This window comes from Lolium perenne, chromosome 2 (genome assembly GCF_019359855.2).
Source record: "Lolium perenne isolate Kyuss_39 chromosome 2, Kyuss_2.0, whole genome shotgun sequence".
Taxonomy (NCBI): Eukaryota; Viridiplantae; Streptophyta; class Magnoliopsida; order Poales; family Poaceae; genus Lolium; species Lolium perenne.
This window is the reverse complement of record NC_067245.2, coordinates 97,589,275-97,608,557: the sequence shown is the minus strand read 5'-3', so window position 1 is coordinate 97,608,557 and position 19,283 is coordinate 97,589,275. Positions and strand designations below refer to the sequence as shown.

Sequence of the window (19,283 nt, the reverse complement as noted above, 5' to 3'; positions counted from 1 at the left end):
ATCGACACTGCTCCCGTTGTGTTTATGAAGTCATCGTCATTGCTCGGAGGTGCCACAAGTTGCAACTGATGTTGATTTGTGCCGGTAATTGCGGGTCGTGGTGGCAGGTGAATTTCACTTCTTGGCTCCTGCACGTACCCCCTGTTTGCTGCTTGCGTGTTGGTGTTTTCCACGTATCTTCTCAGAGCTTAAAAAGTTAGGCGGTCCTTCTGGGGATGACCCGACTGTCTCCTTTCCCTCATTGTCAAGGTAGAAATGCATCTGGCATGGCCCGTTCAACAAATCTTCGGGTGACATGTTGTATGGCCTTGGGAACCTAGACCGGTTATTTTGCCTGCTGGAACTCGGTGCATCTCTATGATCATTGCGCTGATCATTATTCCATTGGTAATCATCCCAATGATTTCATCCACTATTTCCTTGGAAGCCAGCCGCCACTTGGCTGGGACCATCATAATCTGTGAAGGGTCAAAAACGTCGCCTATTTTGATTGTTATTCCTGTTACGATCTTCCTCGGGTGACCTCTGCCGTTTGTTATGAACATCATCTTCTCCGTCAGCCCAACGATTCGCTATCTCCATGAGGTCAGCTATTGTTCTTGGGTTGGACCTTCCCAATTCCTCGATCAGATCTCTTCTTCGGATTCCTGCGATAAACACGTCTATTGCTCTTTCATCTAACACGCTCTCAGCCGAGTTTTTTATAATGCTCCACCTCTGGATGTACATCCTCATTGATTCGTCCGACTTCTGCATGCATGTCCTTAGCTGATCTATTGACGCAGGTTTCTTGCACGTGGAACGAAAATTTCTCACGAACAAATCCTCGAAATTTTCCCAGCTGTCGATGGATCCTTCCGGTAGCTTCTTCATCCAAGATCTTACGGCTCCGCTGAGGTGGACCTGAATGCTCTGCATGGCCGTTGCCTTGGTTCCGCCCATAGCTTCAGTGTCTCCAAGTAGTCCACTAGCCAATCCTCAGGATCTTGAAATCCATCGAATTTTTTGTAGCTGTCGGGTAACTTGAAGCTGGAAGGTACTTTAGTTTTGCGAACTCGTCGGGTGAAGCAAGGGAGCCCGCATAAGTCCTCCTCACTAAGTTCCGATGAATGCCGACGCTCTCGTGTTCTGTTTTCCCGGTCCCTCTCATGTCGTGCTCTGTCGACTCGCGCTTGCGTCACCGTGTTTCTCGCACCACCTTCTCGTGGAGGGTCTCGCGCTGCCACCGTAGTGGGTCGAGGACTATTTTGCCTTGGACTATTTCTTCGTCGATCAATTTTGGGTTGCGGTGTACTCGAACCTGCTATTGCTTCCCTAGGATCTCCCGGAGGTGGTTTAGATGCCAATATGAAGGCATGTGTCGCCATATATCCTGCTTCCGGTGTTTTTGGGACGATGTGCCCTCTCGTGTATATCGACATAAATGACATGTCAAGGTTTGGGATCAAGTTCTCTCGTTCATGATCAGGCACATTTTCCAATCACGATCTATTTCTTGCACGGGCTTCTCTGTGACTATCTCCTGAGGTTCCTGGTTGTCGACTCAGGGTGGCCTGATGACCCACAAGTATAGGGGATCGCAACAGTCTTCGCGGGAAGTAAAACCCAATTTATTGATTCGACACAAGGGGGACAAAGAATACTTGAAAGCCTTAACAGCGGAGTTGTCAATTCAGCTGCACCTGGAAACAGACTTGCTCGCAAGAATTTATCAGTAGTAACAGTTTATAGCAGTAGCAGTAGTGAAATATCAGCAGCAGAGTAACAAAGACAGCAGTAGTGATTATAGTAAACAGCAGGATTAAAATACTGTAGGCACAGGGATGGATGACGGGCGTTGCATGGATGAGAGAAACTCATGTAACAATCAAAGGAGGGCATTTGCAGATAATAATAAAACGGTGTCCAAGTACTAAGCAATCCATAGGCATGTGTTCTGTATATAGTCGTACGTGCTCGCAATGAGAAACTTGCACAACATCTTTTGTCCTACCAGCCGGTGGCAGCCGGGCCTCTAGGGAATCTACTGGATATTAAGGTACTCCTTTTAATAAAGTACCGGAGCAAAGCATTAACACTCCGTGAACACATGTGATCCTCACATCACCGCCTTCCCCTCCGGTTGTCCCGATTTCTGTCACTTCGGGGCCTCGGGTTCCGGACAGCGACATGTGTATACAACTGATACGTCTCCGACGTATCGATAATTTCTTATGTTCCATGCCACATTATTGATGTTATCTACATGTTTTATGCACACTTTATATCATATTCGTGCATTTTCTGGAACTAACCTATTAACAAGATGCCGAAGTGCCGATTCTTTGTTTTCTGCTGTTTTTGGTTTCAGAAATCCTAGTAAGGAAATATTCTCGGAATTGGACGAAATCAAAGCCCAGGGGCCTATTTTCTCACGAAGCTTCCAGAAGTCCGAAGGAGAGACGAAGAGGGGCCACGGAGGGGCCACACTATAGGGCGGCGCGGCCCCCCCCCTTGGCCGCGCGGCCCTGTGGTGTGGGGCCCCCGTGCCGCCTCTTGACCTGCCCTTTCGCCTATAAAAAGTCTCCGTGACGAAAACCCGCATGCGAGAACCACGATACGGAAAACCTTCCCGGAGACGCCGCCGCCGCCGATCCCATCTCGGGGGATCCAGGAGATCGCCTCCGGCACCCTGCCGGAGAGGGGAATCATCTCCCGGAGGACTCTACGCCGCCATGGTCGCCTCCGGTGTGATGTGTGAGTAGTCTACCCCTGGACTATGGGTCCATAGCAGTAGCTAGATGGTTGTCTTCTCCCCATTGTGCTATCATTGTCGGATCTTGTGAGCTGCCTAACATGATCAAGATCATATATCTGTAATTCTATATGTTGCGTTTGTTGGGATCCGATGAATAGAGAATACTTGTTATGTTGATTATCAAAGCTATGCTTATGTGTTGTTTATGATCTTGCATGCTTTCCGTTACTAGTAGATGCTCTGGCCAAGTAGATGCTTGTAACTCCAAGAGGGAGTACTTATGCTCGATAGTGGGTTCATGCCTGCATTGACACCGGGACATGTGAGAAAGTTCTAAGGTTGTGTTGTGCTGTTGCCACTAGGGATAAAACATTGATGCTATGTCTAAGGATGTAGTTGTTGATTACATTACGCACCATACTTAATGCAATTGTCTGTTGCTTTGCAACTTAATACTGGAGGGGGTTCGGATGATAACATGAAGGTGGACTTTTTAGGCATAGATGCAGTTGGATGGCGGTCTATGTACTTTGTCGTAATGCCCAATTAAATCTCACTATACTCATCATGATATGTATGTGCATGGTCATGCTCTCTTTATTTGTCAATTGCCCAACTGTAATTTGTTCACCCAACATGCTGTTCGTCTTATGGGAGAGACACCTCTAGTGAACTGTGGACCCCGGTCCAATTCTCTTTACTGAAATACAATCTACTGCAATACTGTTCTACTGTTTTCTGCAAACAATCATCTTCCACACAATACGGTTAATCCTTTGTTACAGCAAGCCGGTGAGATTGACAACCTCACTGTTTCGTTGGGGCAAAGTACTTTGGTTGTGTTGTGCAGGTTCCACGTTGGCGCCGGAATCTCTGGTGTTGCGCCGCACTACATCCCGCCGCCATCAACCATCAACGTGCTTCTTGGCTCCTCCTGGTTCGATAAACCTTGGTTTCTTTCTGAGGGAAAACTTGCTGCTGTGCGCATCATACCTTCCTCTTGGGGTTGCCCAACGAACGTGTGAAATACACGCCATCAAGCATATTTTAAGGCGCTCGTTGTCGGGAGATCAAGACACGCTGCAAGGGAAGTCTCCACTTCTCAATCTCTTTACTTTGTTTTTGTCTTGCTTAGTTTTATTTACTACTTTGTTTGCTGCACTAAATCAAAATACAAAAAAAATTAGTTGCTAGCTTTACTTTATTTGCTGTCTTGTTTGCCATATTAAAAACACAAAAAAATTAGTTACTTGTGTTACTTTACTTAATATCATGCATGTTTTTATTTCACTAGTTAAGCATAATGGAAAACAACAAAAATATGAGAGATCTTTATGAACTTTATCTTGAATTAGGACATGATGTGTTTGAAGAGAGAATTAAAAAACCCATGGAACTTTATATGCATGCTAATGGGAATGTTATTACTATGAATTCTTTGAACACCATTGTTGCTAATGCTATGGAAAATTCTAAGCTTGGGGAAGCTGGCTCTGATGAGCATGAACTTTTTAGTCCCCCAAGCATGGAGGAGAAAATTTACTTTGATGACACTTTGCCTCCCATTTATGATGATAGTGGTATTTTGGTGCCACCTACTATTGAGGATAAAGTTTATTATGATTATACTATGCCTCCTACATTTGATGATTATGGTGATGAGAATAATAATGATAGCTACTTTGTTGAATTTGCTCCCACTACAATTAATAAGAATGACTATGCTTATGTTGGGAGTAGTAATTATTTTATGCATGAGACTCATGATAAGAATGCTTTATGTGATAGCTATATTGTTGAGTTTGCTCATGATGCTACTGAAAGTTATTATGAGAGAGGAAAATATGGTTGTAGAAATTTTCATGTTACTAAAACACCTCTCTATGTGCTGAAATTTTTGAAGCTACACTTGTTTTATCTTCCTATGCTTGTCACTTTGCTCTTCATGAACTTGTTTATTTACAAGATTCCTATGCATAGGAAGCATGTTAGACTTAAATGTGTTTTGAATTTGCCTCTTGATGCTCTCTTTTGCTTCAAATACCATTTCTTGCGAGTGCATCATCAAAACTGCTGAGCCCATCTTAATGGCTATAAAGAAAGAACTTCTTGGGAGACAACCCATGTTTTTACCTACAGTACTTTGTTTTTATTTTGTGTCTTGGAAGTTGTTTACTACTGTAGCAACCTCTCCTTATCTTAGTTTTGTGTTTTGTTGTGCCAAGTTAAGCCGTTGATAGAAAAGTAAGTACTAGATTTGGATTACTGCACAGTTCCAGATTTCTTTGCTGTCACGAATCTGGGTCCACCTCCCTGTAGGTAACTCAGAAAATTAAGCCAATTTACGTGCATGATCCTCAGATATGTACGCCACTTTCATTCAATTTGAGCATTTTCATTTGAGCAAGTCTGGTGCCATTTTAAAATTCGTCAATACGAACTGTTCTGTTTTGACAGATTCTGCCTTTTATTTCGCATTGCCTCTTTCGCTATGTTGGATGAATTTCTTTGATCCACTAATGTCCAGTAGCATTATGCAATGTCCAGAAGTGTTAAGAATGATTGTGTCACCTCTGAATATGCCAATTTATAATGTGCACTAACCCTCTAATGAGTTGTTTCGAGTTTGGTGTGGAGGAAGTTTTCAAGGATCAAGAGAGGAGTATGATGCAACATGATCAAGGAGAGTGAAAGCTCTAAGCTTGGGGATGCCCCGGTGGTTCACCCCTGCATATATCAAGAAGACTCAAGCGTCTAAGCTTGGGGATGCCTGATGTCTACGCTCCCCCTTCCTTTCCTGTAGACAGTGTTGGGCCTCCAAGAGCAGAGGTTTGTAGAACAGCAGCAAGTTTTCCCTTAAGTGGATACCCAAGGTTTATCGAACTCAGGGAGGAAGAGGTCAAAGATATCCCTCTCATGCAACCCTGCAACCACAAAGCAAGAAGTCTCTTGTGTCCCCAACACACCTAATAGGTGCACTAGTTCGGCGAAGAGATAGTGAAATACAGGTGGTATGAATATGTATGAGCAGTAGCAACGGTGCCAGAAAATAGCTTGATGGTGTGTAGTTGATGGTGGTAGTATTGCAGCAGTAGTAACACAGTAAAACAGTAAACAAGCAGTAGTAACTCAGCAGTATTTAGGAACAAGGCCTAGGGATTACACTTTCACTAGTGGACACTCTCAACATTGATCACATAACAGAATAGATAAATGCATACTCTACACTTTTGTTGGATGATGAACGCATTGCGTAGGATTACACGAACCCTCAATGCCGGAGTTAACAAGCTCCACAATTTGTTCATATTTGGTAACCTTATAGTGTAAGATAGATCAAAGGACTAAACCAAGTACTAACATAGCATGCACACTTTCACCTTCATGCATATGTAGGAGGAATAGATCACATCAATACCATCATAGTAATAATTAACTCCACAATCTACAAGAGATCATGATCATAGCCTACGACAAGAACCACACGGTGCACACACTAGTCACCTTTACACACGTGCAGGAGGAATAGAACTACTTTAATAACATCACTAGAGCAGCACATAGATAAATTGTGATACAAAACTCATATGAATCTCAATCATGTAAAGCAGCTCATGAGATTATTGTATTGAGGTACATGGGAGAGAGATGAACCACATAGCTACAGCGAAGCCCTCAGCCTCAGGGGTGAATTACTCCCTCCTCATCATGGGGGCAGCGATGGCGGTGAAGATGGCGGTGAAGACGGCGGTGGAGATGGCTCCGGGGGCAATTCCCCGTCCGGCAGGGTGCCGGAACAGAGAGTTCTGTCCCCCGAATTGGAGTTTCGCGATGGCGGCGGCGCCCCTGGAGTCTTTCTGGAGTTTCGTCAATTGGTGTCGAGGTTTTAGGTCACGACGACTTAAATAGGCGAAGAATCGGAGTCGGAGGGGGCCTGGGCTGGCCACACCATAGGGGCGCGCCCCCCTTGGGCCGCGCCACCCTAGGGTGTGGGGCCCCCTCGGCACTCCTCCGACTCTCCTTCGGTGTTCGAGCCTTCCGGGAAAAATAGGAGGTTTGGCGTTGATTTCGTCCAATTCCGAGAATATTGCCCGAACAGCCTTTACGGAACCAAAAACAGCAGAAAACAGCAATCGGCCTCTCGGCATCTCGTCAATAGGTTAGTTCCGGAAAACGCATAAAAATGATATAAAGTGTGAACAAAACATGTTGGTATTGTCATAAAACAAGCATGGAACATCGGAAATTATAGATACGTTGGAGACGTATCAGCATCCCCAAGCTTAGTTCCTACTCGTCCTCGAGTAGGTAAACGATAAAAGATAATTTCTGAGGTGACATGCTACCAACATAATCTTAATCATACCATTGTAAAGCATATGAGATGAATGCAGTGATTCGAAACAATGTAAATGCAATGAGTAAACAATTGAATCATATAGCAAAGACTTTTCATGAATAGTACTTTCGAGACAAGCATCAACAAGTCTTGCATAAGAGTTACTCATAAAGCAATAAATTCTTAGTAAAGGTATTGAAGCAACACAATGGAAGATTAAGTTTCAGCGGTTGCTTTCAACTTGTAACATGTATATCTCATAGATAGTTGTCAATGCAGAGCAATATAACAAATGCAATAAGCAAGTATGTAAGAATCAATGCACAGTTCACACAAATGTTTGCTTCTTGAGGTGGAGAGAAATAGGTGAACTGACTCAACAATAAAAGTAAAAGAATGGTCCTTCAAAGAGGAAAGCATCGATTGCTATATTTGTGCTAGAGCTTTGGTTTTGAAAACATATAGAGAGCATAAAAAGTAAAGTTTTGAGAGGTGTTTGTTGTTGTCAACGAATGGTAATGGGTACACTAACTACCTCGCCAACCGGACTTCCAAGAGCGGCTCCCATGAATTATTTTATTTTTGGGTGGCACTCCTTCCAACCTTTCTTTCACAAACCATGGCTAACCGAATCCTCGGGTGCCTGCCAACAATCTCATACCATGAAGGAGTGCCTTTTTATTTTAGTTTTATTATGATGACACTCCTCCCAACCTTTGCTTACACAAGCCATGGCTAACCGAATCCTTCGGGTGCCGTCCAACAATCACATACCATGGAGGAGTGTCTATTTTTGTTAATTAATTTGGGACTGGGAATCCCATTGCCAGCTCTTTTTGCAAAATTATTGGATAAGCGGATATGCCACTAGTCCATATGAGAGTCCGTCAAAAGTAAATGACAAGGTTGAAAGCTAAACACCACATACTTCCTCATGAGCTATAAAACATTGACACAAATCAGAGGTGATAAATTTTGAATTGTTTAAAGGTAGCACTCAAGCAATTTACTTTGGAATGGCAGGAAATACCACATAGTAGGTAGGTATGGTGGACACAAATGGCATAGTGTTGTTTGGCTCAGGATTTGGATGCATGAGAAGTATTCCCTCTCGATACAAGGTTTAGGCTAGCAAGGTTGTTTGAAGCAAACACAAGCACGAACTAGTACAGCAAAACTCACATAAAAGACATATTACAAGCATTATAAAACTATACATCGTCTTCCTTGTTGTTCAAACATCTTACTAGAAAATATCTAGACTCTAGAGAAACCACTCATGCAAACCAAATTTTAACAAGCTCTATGTATTTCTTCACTAATAAGTGTAAGGTATATGATGCAAGAGCTTAAACATGAGCACAACAATTGCCAAGTATCACATTACCCAAGACATTATAGCAATTACTCCATGTAGCATTTTCCAATTCCAACCATATAACAATTTAACGAAGAGGAAACTTCGCCATGAATATCATGAGCTAAGAACACATGTGTTCATATGCAACAGCGGAGCGTGTCTCTCTCCCACACAAGCATGATGTAATCCAATTTATTCAAACAAAAATAAAAACAAAAGCACACAGACGCTCCAAGTAAAGCACATAAGATGTGACCGAATAAAAATATAGTTTCAAGAGAAGGAACCTGATAATTTGTCGATGAAGAAGGGGATGCCTTGGGCATCCCCAAGCTTAGACGCTTGAGTCTTCTTGATATATGCAGGGGTGAACCACCGGGGCATCCCCAAGCTTAGAGCTTTCACTCTTCTTGATCATAGCATATCATCCTCCTCTCTTGACCCTTGAAAACTTCCTTCACACCAAACTTCTCATAAACTTCATTAGAGGGGTTAGTACATAATCAAAAACTCACATGTTCAGAGGTGACACAATCATTCTTAACACTTCTGGACATTGCCCAAAGCTACTGGAGTTTAATGGAACAAAGAAATCCATCCCACATAGCAAAAGAGGCAATGCGAAATAAAAGGCAGAATCTGTCAAAACAGAACAGTCCGTAAAGACGAATTTCTAATAAATACTTCCGTTGCTCAGATCAGAAAACTCAAAACTAACGAAAGTTGCGTACATATCTGAGGAACACGCACGTAAATTGGCATATTTTTCTGATTTTTCTACAGAGAGAAAATCCCAGATTCGTGACAGATAGAAATCTGTTTCTGTGCAGAAATCCAAATCTAGTATCAACCTTCGATTAGAGGCTTCACTTGGCACAACAAAACACAAAACTAAGATAAGGAGAGGTTGCTACAGTAGTAAACAACTTCCAAGACACAAATATAAAACAAAGTACTGTAGCAAAATAACACATGGGTTATCTCCCAAGAAGTTCTTTCTTTATAGCCATTAAGATGGGCTCAGCAGTTTTAATAATCCATTCGCGGGAAATAGTATTTGAAGCAAAAGAGAGCTTCAAGAGGCAAATTCAAAACAAATTTAAGTCTAACATGCTTCCTATGAAGAGGAATCTTGTACACAAATGAATTCATGAAGAACAAAGTGACAAGCATAAGAGGATAAAACACGAGCAACTTCAAGATTCTCAACATAAAGAGGGGAAACTTAATATTATTAAGATGCATACGACCATATTTCCCTCTCTCATAATAACTTTCAGTAGCATCATTGATGAAATCCAAAATATACCCATCACTTAAAACATTCTTATCATGGTTCATATGCATAGAAGTATCATTAAATTTGGCATAAGAAGAGTTATTCTCATTAATAGTAATTGGAGCAAGATTATTATCAAGAATTTGAACATGGTAAACAAGTTGCCTATTAAGGGAATTGTTTTTGGTAATCCAATCATGACTATGACAAGTTTCATAAGGATAATTAGAACCTACATCATAGCATTCTTTATAATAATCATTAGAGATCGGAGGCATAGTGTCATCATAAGAAATAGAATCAATTTCCCAGAGATTTGTAATATCAAAAGTGGTGTGCTCATTCAAATCATGATTGCTAATGTATGTAAAGGGCATAGGAAGATCATCATATTCAGATTCATTATCACAATAATCATTAGGAGCAACATACTTACGGTTACCTATTGTTATCTCATATACGCGGGGATATGATGTTACCTCTTTCTTTTTATTCCCCTTCTTCTTCTTCTTCTTCTTCTTCGTTCCCTTCTTCTTCTTCTCTTCCTTCTCCTCGTTCCCTCCTTTAGGTGGAAGAGGCTTGAAGGGTGGCTTGTCCGCATAACCTGATTTACTTTCAGAAACAATAGAAGAAACTTGGGGGAATCCCTCCTTTTCATTAATTAGTTGAAAACACACAGCAGTCCTATCATATTTTGGCAAGGTGTCATCTTCTAAAATATTTTGTATGTAAGTATTTGTATGGCTATTATCAATGCAATAAGAAAAACACCCATGCAGGACATCATCAATATCAAGATCACTCATATGTAACAAAGAGATTTTTCTCGACAATTCTTCACACCCCAAAAATAAAGTAAGTTCATCATGCTGATTAGGAGTAATTTCATCATCACAATACAAATTTGCAGCACTCATTGGGTTCAATATATCACTGGAGGAGCATTGAAAATTAAAATGACCCACTTCATGGCAAACTTCACAAATAAAAGGATAGAGGGCACAAACTTTTTTACCAAGATCATCTAGAGCCCTAAACCACTTTCTAGTTTTTTCATTAGCATGATGGATACAATATTCATCTTTGATTTGATTAATTCCACAAGGTCTATGTATTCCACAAAAATTAACATGCTTATAGGAGATAGCATTCTTAGGAGTTTGAGCATGCTTATTGCAATAATTAACAACAATTTCATTCTTCATGCAAGCCTCTTTAAAAGGTTCATGATACTTATCAAAATTATTTTTAGGTAATTCAAAATGAGAAGCAAAGGCTTTATAAAGATTCGCAGCAACTTGAGAGTCAAGACCATAAGTAGCACTCATATTTCGAAATTTATCGGTATCCATAAAAGCTTCAATGCATTCATAATCATAATTTATACCTGACTCTTTACCTTCATTGTTCTCCCATCCTTCAGCGTTGTCCTCAATCCGATCGAGGAGGTCCCACCTAGCTTCAACCTCCTTGCTTGTGAAAGATCCCTCCGAACACGCGTCCAGATAGTCCTTGTGTTGTCCTGAAAGCCTCGCATAAAAATTATTAACAATAACATTACGGGGGAGCTCATGAATGGGACATTTGAGCATTAGTGATTTCAATCTCCCCCACGCTTGAGAAATACTCTCTCCATCACGAGGATAAAAGTTATAAATATAATTCCTATCAATATGCACTTCATGCGGAGGATAAAATTTAGAATAAAAGAGAGATGCAATTTCCTCCCAACCAAGAGAATGCCTATTCTCCAACAATTTATACCAATGCGCTGCTTTACCAGACAGCGAAACAGAGAATAGCTTCTTCCTCACTTCATCCATAGAGATACCTGCACACTTGAATAACCCACATAATTCGTGCAAAAACAGTAAATGATCTCTAGGATGGACAGTTCCATCCCCATTATAGTGGTTGTCCATAACACGTTCAATAATTTTCATGGGTATTTTATACGGAATACTTTCAGCAGGTGGATTTAAAATATCAGAAGCATTATTAGAGTTATCGCATATGGGAGATAAAGCATTATCAGAACAATTTTTCTCCCCTAAAGATGGGAAGCTAAAAAGACCACAAAAACTAGCTTCCCCAAGCTTAGACTTCTTCATAGCATTAGCAGTAATTGCATTCATACTAATAACATCGCTACTAGCATGCAAATAAGGTTACATAGGTTTTTTAATTTTCGCATCAAACAATTCTAAATCAGGAAAAAGATTAAAAAGCTCACTAATTTTTTTGTTGTTTTCCATTATGCCTAACTAGTGTAAACAAGAAACAAAAAGTTGCAATTGCAGGATCTAAAGGAAATAGCTTCGAGCACAAACACAATGGCGCCAGAAAGGTACTTTACCTGGAACCGGAGTATGAGTGCCTTTTACCTTTCCTCCCTGCAAGAACGGCGCCGAGAAAAAGTGCTTGATGTCTACGCTCCCCCTTCCTTTCCTGTAGACAGTGTTGGGCCTCCAAGAGCAGAGGTTTGTAGAACAGCAGCAAGTTTTCCCTTAAGTGGATACCCAAGGTTTATCGAACTCAGGGAGGAAGAGGTCAAAGATATCCCTCTCATGCAACCCTGCAACCACAAAGCAAGAAGTCTCTTGTGTCCCCAACACACCTAATAGGTGCACTAGTTCGGCGAAGAGATAGTGAAATACAGGTGGTATGAATATGTATGAGCAGTAGCAACGGTGCCAGAAAATAGCTTGATGGTGTGTAGTTGATGGTGGTAGTATTGCAGCAGTAGTAACACAAGAAACAAGTAAACAAGCAGTAGTAACTCAGCAGTATTTAGGAACAAGGCCTAGGGATTACACTTTCACTAGTGGACACTCTCAACATTGATCACATAACAGAATAGATAAATGCATACTCTACACTTTTGTTGGATGATGAACGCATTGCGTAGGATTACACGAACCCTCAATGCCGGAGTTAACAAGCTCCACAATTTGTTCATATTTGGTAACCTTATAGTGTAAGATAGATCAAAGGACTAAACCAAGTACTAACATAGCATGCACACTTTCACCTTCATGCATATGTAGGAGGAATAGATCACATCAATACCATCATAGTAATAATTAACTCCACAATCTACAAGAGATCATGATCATAGCCTACGACAAGAACCACACGGTGCACACACTAGTCACCTTTACACACGTGCAGGAGGAATAGAACTACTTTAATAACATCACTAGAGCAGCACATAGATAAATTGTGATACAAAACTCATATGAATCTCAATCATGTAAAGCAGCTCATGAGATTATTGTATTGAGGTACATGGGAGAGAGATGAACCACATAGCTACAGCGAAGCCCTCAGCCTCAGGGGTGAATTACTCCCTCCTCATCATGGGGGCAGCGATGGCGGTGAAGATGGCGGTGAAGACGGCGGTGGAGATGGCTCCGGGGGCAATTCCCCGTCCGGCAGGGTGCCGGAACAGAGAGTTCTGTCCCCCGAATTGGAGTTTCGCGATGGCGGCGGCGCCCCTGGAGTCTTTCTGGAGTTTCGTCAATTGGTGTCGAGGTTTTAGGTCACGACGACTTAAATAGGCGAAGAATCGGAGTCGGAGGGGGCCTGGGCTGGCCACACCATAGGGGGGCGCGCCCCCCCCCCCCTTGGGCCGCGCCACCCTAGGGTGTGGGGCCCCCCTGGCACTCCTCCGACTCTCCTTCGGTGTTCTGGAGCCTTCCGGGAAAAATAGGAGGTTTGGCGTTGATTTCGTCCAATTCCGAGAATATTGCCCGAACAGCCTTTCTGGAACCAAAAACAGCAGAAAACAGAAGCGGCCTCTCGGCATCTCGTCAATAGGTTAGTTCCGGAAAACGCATAAAAATGATATAAAGTGTGAACAAAACATGTTGGTATTGTCATAAAACAAGCATGGAACATCGGAAATTATAGATACGTTGGAGACGTATCAATGCCCAAGGCATCCCCTTCTTCATCGACAACATTATCAGGTTCCTCCCCTGAAACTATATTTTTATTCCATCACATCTTATGTGCTTTTTCTTGGAGCGTCGGTTTGTTTTTGTTTTTTGTTTTGTTTGAATAAAATGGATCCTAGCATTCACTTTATGGGAGAGAGACACGCTCCGCTGTAGCATATGGACAAGTATGTCCTTGGTTTCTACTCATAGTATTCATGGCGAAGTTTCTCCTTCGTTAAATTGTTATATGGTTGGAATTGGAAAATGATACATGTAGTAATTGCTATAAATGTCTTGGGTAATGTGATACTTGGCAATTGTTGTGCTCATGATTAAGCTCTTGCATCATATGCTTTGCACCCATTAATGAAGAAATACATAGAGCATGCTAAAATTTGGTTTGCATATTTGGTTTCTCTAAGGTCTAGATAATTTATAGTATTGAGTTTGAACAACAAGGAAGACGGTGTAGAGTCTTATAATGTTTTCAATATGTCTTTTATGTGAGTTTTGCTGCACCGGTTCATCCTTGTGTTTGTTTCAAATAAGCCTTGCTAGCCTAAACCTTGTATCGAGAGGGAATACTTCTCATGCATCCAAAATACTTGAGCCAACCACTATGCCATTTGTGTCCACCATACCTACCTATACTACATGGTATTTTCCGCCATTCCAAAGTAAATTGCTTGAGTGCTACCTTTAAATAATTCAAAATTTATCACCTCTGATTTGTGTCAATGTTTTATAGCTCATGAGGAAGTATGTGGTGTTTATCTTTCAATCTTGTTGGGCAACTTTCACCAATGGACTAGTGGCTTCATCCGCTTATCCAATAATTTTGCAAAAAGAGCTGGCAATGGGATTCCAGTCCCAAATTAATTAACAAAAATAGACACTCCTCCATGGTATGTGATTGTTGGACGGCACCCGAAGGATTCGGTTAGCCATGGCTTGTGTAAGCAAAGGTTGGGAGGAGTGTCATCATAATAAAACTAAAATAAAAAGGCACTCCTTCATGGTATGATATTGTTGGCAGGCACCCGAGGATTCGGTTAGCCATGGTTTGTGAAAGAAAGGTTGGAAGGAGTGCCACCCAAAATAAAATAAAATGGGAGCCGCTCTTTGAAGGTTTGTCTGGCAAGGGGGTTAGAGTACCCGCTACCATTCGTTGACAACGACATACACCTCTCAAAACTTTATTTTTATGCTTTCTTTATGTTTTCAAAATCAAAGCTCTAGCACAAATATAGCAATCGATGCTTTTCCTCTATGGAGGACCATTCTTTTACTTTTATTGTTGAGTCAGTTCACCTATTTCTCTCCACCTCAAGAAGCAAACACTTGTGTGAACTATGCATTGATTCCTACATACTTGCTTATTGCACTTATTATATTACTCTATGTTGACAATATCCATGAGATATACATGTTACAAGTTGAAAGCAACCGCTGAAACTTAATCTTCTTTTGTGTTGCTTCAATACCTTTACTTTGAATTATTGCTTTATGAGTTAACTCTTATGCAAGACTTAATTGATGCTTGTCTTGAAGTGCTATTCATGAAAAGTCTTTGCTTTATGATTCACTTGTTTACTCATGTCATATACATTGTTTTGATCGCTGCATTCACTACATATGCTTTACAAATAGTATGATCAAGATTATGATGGCATGTCACTCCAGAAATTATCTGTGTTATCGTTTTACCTGCTCGGGACGAGCAGAACTAAGCTTGGGGATGCTGATACGTCTCCGACGTATCGATAATTTCTTATGTTCCATGCCACATTATTGATGTTATCTACATGTTTTATGCACACTTTATATCATATTCGTGCATTTTCTGGAACTAACCTATTAACAAGATGCCGAAGTGCCAGTTGCTGTTTTCTGCTGTTTTTGGTTTCAGAAATCCTAGTAAGGAAATATTCTCGGAATTAGACGAAATCAAAGCCCAGGGGCCTATTTTCTCACGAAGCTTCCAGAAGTCCGAAGGAGAGACGAAGAGGGGCCACGGAGGGGCCACACTATAGGGCGGCGCGGCCCCCCCTTGGCCGCGCGGCCCTGTGGTGTGGGGCCCCCGTGCCGCCTCTTGACCTGCCCTTTCGCCTATAAAAAGTCTCCGTGACGAAAACCCCAGTACCGAGAACCACGATACGGAAAACCTTCCAGAGACGCTGCCGCCGCCGATCCCATCTCGGGGGATCCAGGAGATCGCCTCCGGCACCCTGCCGGAGAGGGGAATCATCTCCCGGAGGACTCTACGCCGCCATGGTCGCCTCCGGTGTGATGTGTGAGTAGTCTACCCCTGGACTATGGGTCCATAGCAGTAGCTAGATGGTTGTCTTCTCCCCATTGTGCTATCATTGTCGGATCTTGTGAGCTGCCTAACATGATCAAGATCATCTATCTGTAATTCTATATGTTGCGTTTGTTGGGATCCGATGAATAGAGAATACTTGTTATGTTGATTATCAAAGCTATGCTTATGTGTTGTTTATGATCTTGCATGCTTTCCGTTACTAGTAGATGCTCTGGCCAAGTAGATGCTTGTAACTCCAAGAGGGAGTACTTATGCTCGATAGTGGGTTCATGCCTCGCATTGACACAGGGACGGTGATGAAAGTTCTAAGGTTGTGTTGTGCTGTTGCCACTAGGGATAAAACATTGATGCTATGTCTAAGGATGTAGTTGTTGATTACATTACGCACCATACTTAATGCAATTGTCTGTTGCTTTGCAACTTAATACTGGAGGGGGTTCGGATGATAACCTGAAGGTGGACTTTTTAGGCATAGATGCAGTTGGATGGCGGTCTATGTACTTTGTCGTAATGCCCAATTAAATCTCACTATACTCATCATGATATGTATGTGCATGGTCATGCTCTCTTTATTTGTCAATTGCCCAACTGTAATTTGTTCACCCAACATGCTGTTCGTCTTATGGGAGAGACACCTCTAGTGAACTGTGGACCCCGGTCCAATTCTCTTTACTGAAATACAATCTACTGCAATACTGTTCTACTGTTTTCTGCAAACAATCATCTTCCACACAATACGGTTAATCCTTTGTTACAGCAAGCCGGTGAGATTGACAACCTCACTGTTTCGTTGGGGCAAACTACTTTGGTTGTGTTGTGCAGGTTCCACGTTGGCGCCGGAATCTCTGGTGTTGCGCCGCACTACATCCCGCCGCCATCAACCTTCAACGTGCTTCTTGGCTCCTCCTGGTTCGATAAACCTTGGTTTCTTTCTGAGGGAAAACTTGCTGCTGTGCGCATCATACCTTCCTCTTGGGGTTGCCCAACGAACGTGTGAAATACACGCCATCAACAACTTGCATGTAAGATCATAAAACAATGCATATCATCATGAAACAATAACATGTTCAGATCTGAGATCATGGCACTCGGGCCCTAGTGACAAGCATTAAGCATAAAAAGTTGCAACAATATCATCAAAGTACCAATTACGGACACTAGGCACTATGCCCTAACAATCTTATGCTATTACATGACCAATCTCATCCAATCCCTACCATCCCCTTCAGCCTACAGCGGGGAAATTACTCACACATGGATGGGGGAAACATGGCTGGTCGATGGAGAGGCGTCGGTGGTGATGATGACGATGATCTCCTCCAATTCCCCGTCCCGGTGGAGTGTCAGAACGGAGTTTCTGGTCCCGAGACGGAGTTTCGCGACGGTGGCGGCGTTCTGGATGGTTTCTGGCGACTTCGACTTCCCGTCTCGCGTTTTTAGATCGAAACCTTTAAGTAGTCCAGAGGAGGGCGTCAGAGGGCAGCCGAGGGGGCCACACGCTAGGGCGGCGCGCGCCCCCTCCAGGCCGCGCCGGCCTAGCGTCTGGGGGCCCTGGGCCTCCCCCAGGCCTGCCCTTCTGGCTCCGTGATTCTTCTGGTAAAATAGGCCCTTTGGTATAAATTCCGAGGATTTTCCCGAAAGTTGAATTTCTGCACAAAAACGAGACACCAGGGCAATTCTGCTGAAAACAGCGTTAGTCCGTGTTAGTTGTATCCAAAATACACAAATTAGAGGCAAAACAATAGCAAACGTGTTCGGGAAAGTATATACGTTTTGGACGTATCAACTCCCCCCAAGCTTAGCTTATTGCTTGTCCTCAAGCAATTCAGTTAACAACTGAGTGCGATAAAAGAACTTTCACGAACACATTTGTTCATATGATGTAAATATTCTCATGATATGGACAAGTACTTAGGCAATTCATAATAAGATACATGCAAATAAGATCATCCAATAGCTATGTCAATCATGGAAAGGTACCAACAAATTAATAATAAGCATCATGAATCATGTCTATCAGCAGGATTGCAATGTTCATAAAAGGATATGATAAAGTAGTATCTCGCTTTCCCGTATTTGATCAGCAAAACATAAATGCTCAGGCACCTCTGAAGTTCATGGAAAGACTAGAAATAGAGATTATCAAAGATAAAAGCATCAAAGTTATACCACAGTCAATCATATTTTGGGACAAGCATATTATACTAAGAATGACAGTTGTGCTCTCAAGAAAGTGCTCAAAGAAGGGATGGTGACACAACATGAAAGTAAAAGATTGACCCTTCGCAGAGGGAAGCAGGGATTAGCATGCGCTAGAGCTTTTCATTTTTAAAACAGGAGTAAAATTATTTTGAGAGGTGTTTGTTGTTGTCAACGAATGGTAATGGGTACACCAACTACCTCGCCAACCAGACTTTCAACAGCGGCTCCCATGAAGGACGTTATTTCTACCAGCATGGTAGATCATCCCTCTTCTCTTTTGTTTACACACGTATTTTAGTTTTATTATGGGTGACACTCCCCCCAACCTTTGCTTACACAAGCCATGGCTAACCGAATCCTCGGGTGCCTTCCATCAATCTCATACCATGGAGGAGTGTCTATTTGCAAAATTAAGTTGCTCACTGATGAATCAGAGCAAAACATGTGAAGAGAATTATTAATGAAGTTATTAGTTGGGGCTGGGCACCCCGTTGCCAGCTCTTATTATGAAGGTCTGTCAAAAGTAAATGACAAGGTTGAAAGATAAACACCACATACTTCCTCATGAGCTATAAAACATTAACACAAATTGAGAAGCATTTTTGAAGGTTTAAAGGTAGCGCATGAGAATTTACTTTGAATGGTTTGAAATGCCATGCATAGGTATTTATGGTGGACACTTTGGAATAACTTGGTTTTCAGGGGTTTGGAAGCACGAGCAGCGTTCCCGCTCAGTATAAGTGAAGGCTAGCAATAGACTGGGGAGCGACAAATCAAGAGAGCAGTCCCTGTCATAATCATGCTTGCGGCAAAATAAATTAACGGAGGCATAAAAGTGATACAAGAACTCTGAGGCAAAGTAAATCATCGAGGCTTAATTGACTTTTGTTCAGTCATATGCATGCGTGAGCATGTGCCAAGTCGATTCAAATGAATTATTCAGAGGAGGATACCACAATGTCATACCTATTTATGAATAAAACAATGCAAGCAAACATCTATGACATGCTACTCATATTAATAAACTGGAGCTAAACATGAGAGATCATGAACTACTAGACTTTCTTAAATGACATATACCTCACATGAACCAACTAAGCAT

At 42.0% G+C, this 19,283-nt stretch overlaps 1 protein-coding gene across 1 annotated transcript; it reads right to left on the bottom strand.

Moving 5' to 3' along the window:
- Positions 1 to 468: 468 nt before the first annotated feature.
- On the bottom strand, positions 469 to 942 carry LOC139835548 (uncharacterized). Its single transcript, XM_071825406.1, has one exon. It carries the CDS (start codon positions 940 to 942, stop codon positions 469 to 471), a length of 474 nt encoding a protein of 157 aa, XP_071681507.1.
- Between the last annotated feature and the right edge of the window lie 18,341 nt (positions 943 to 19,283).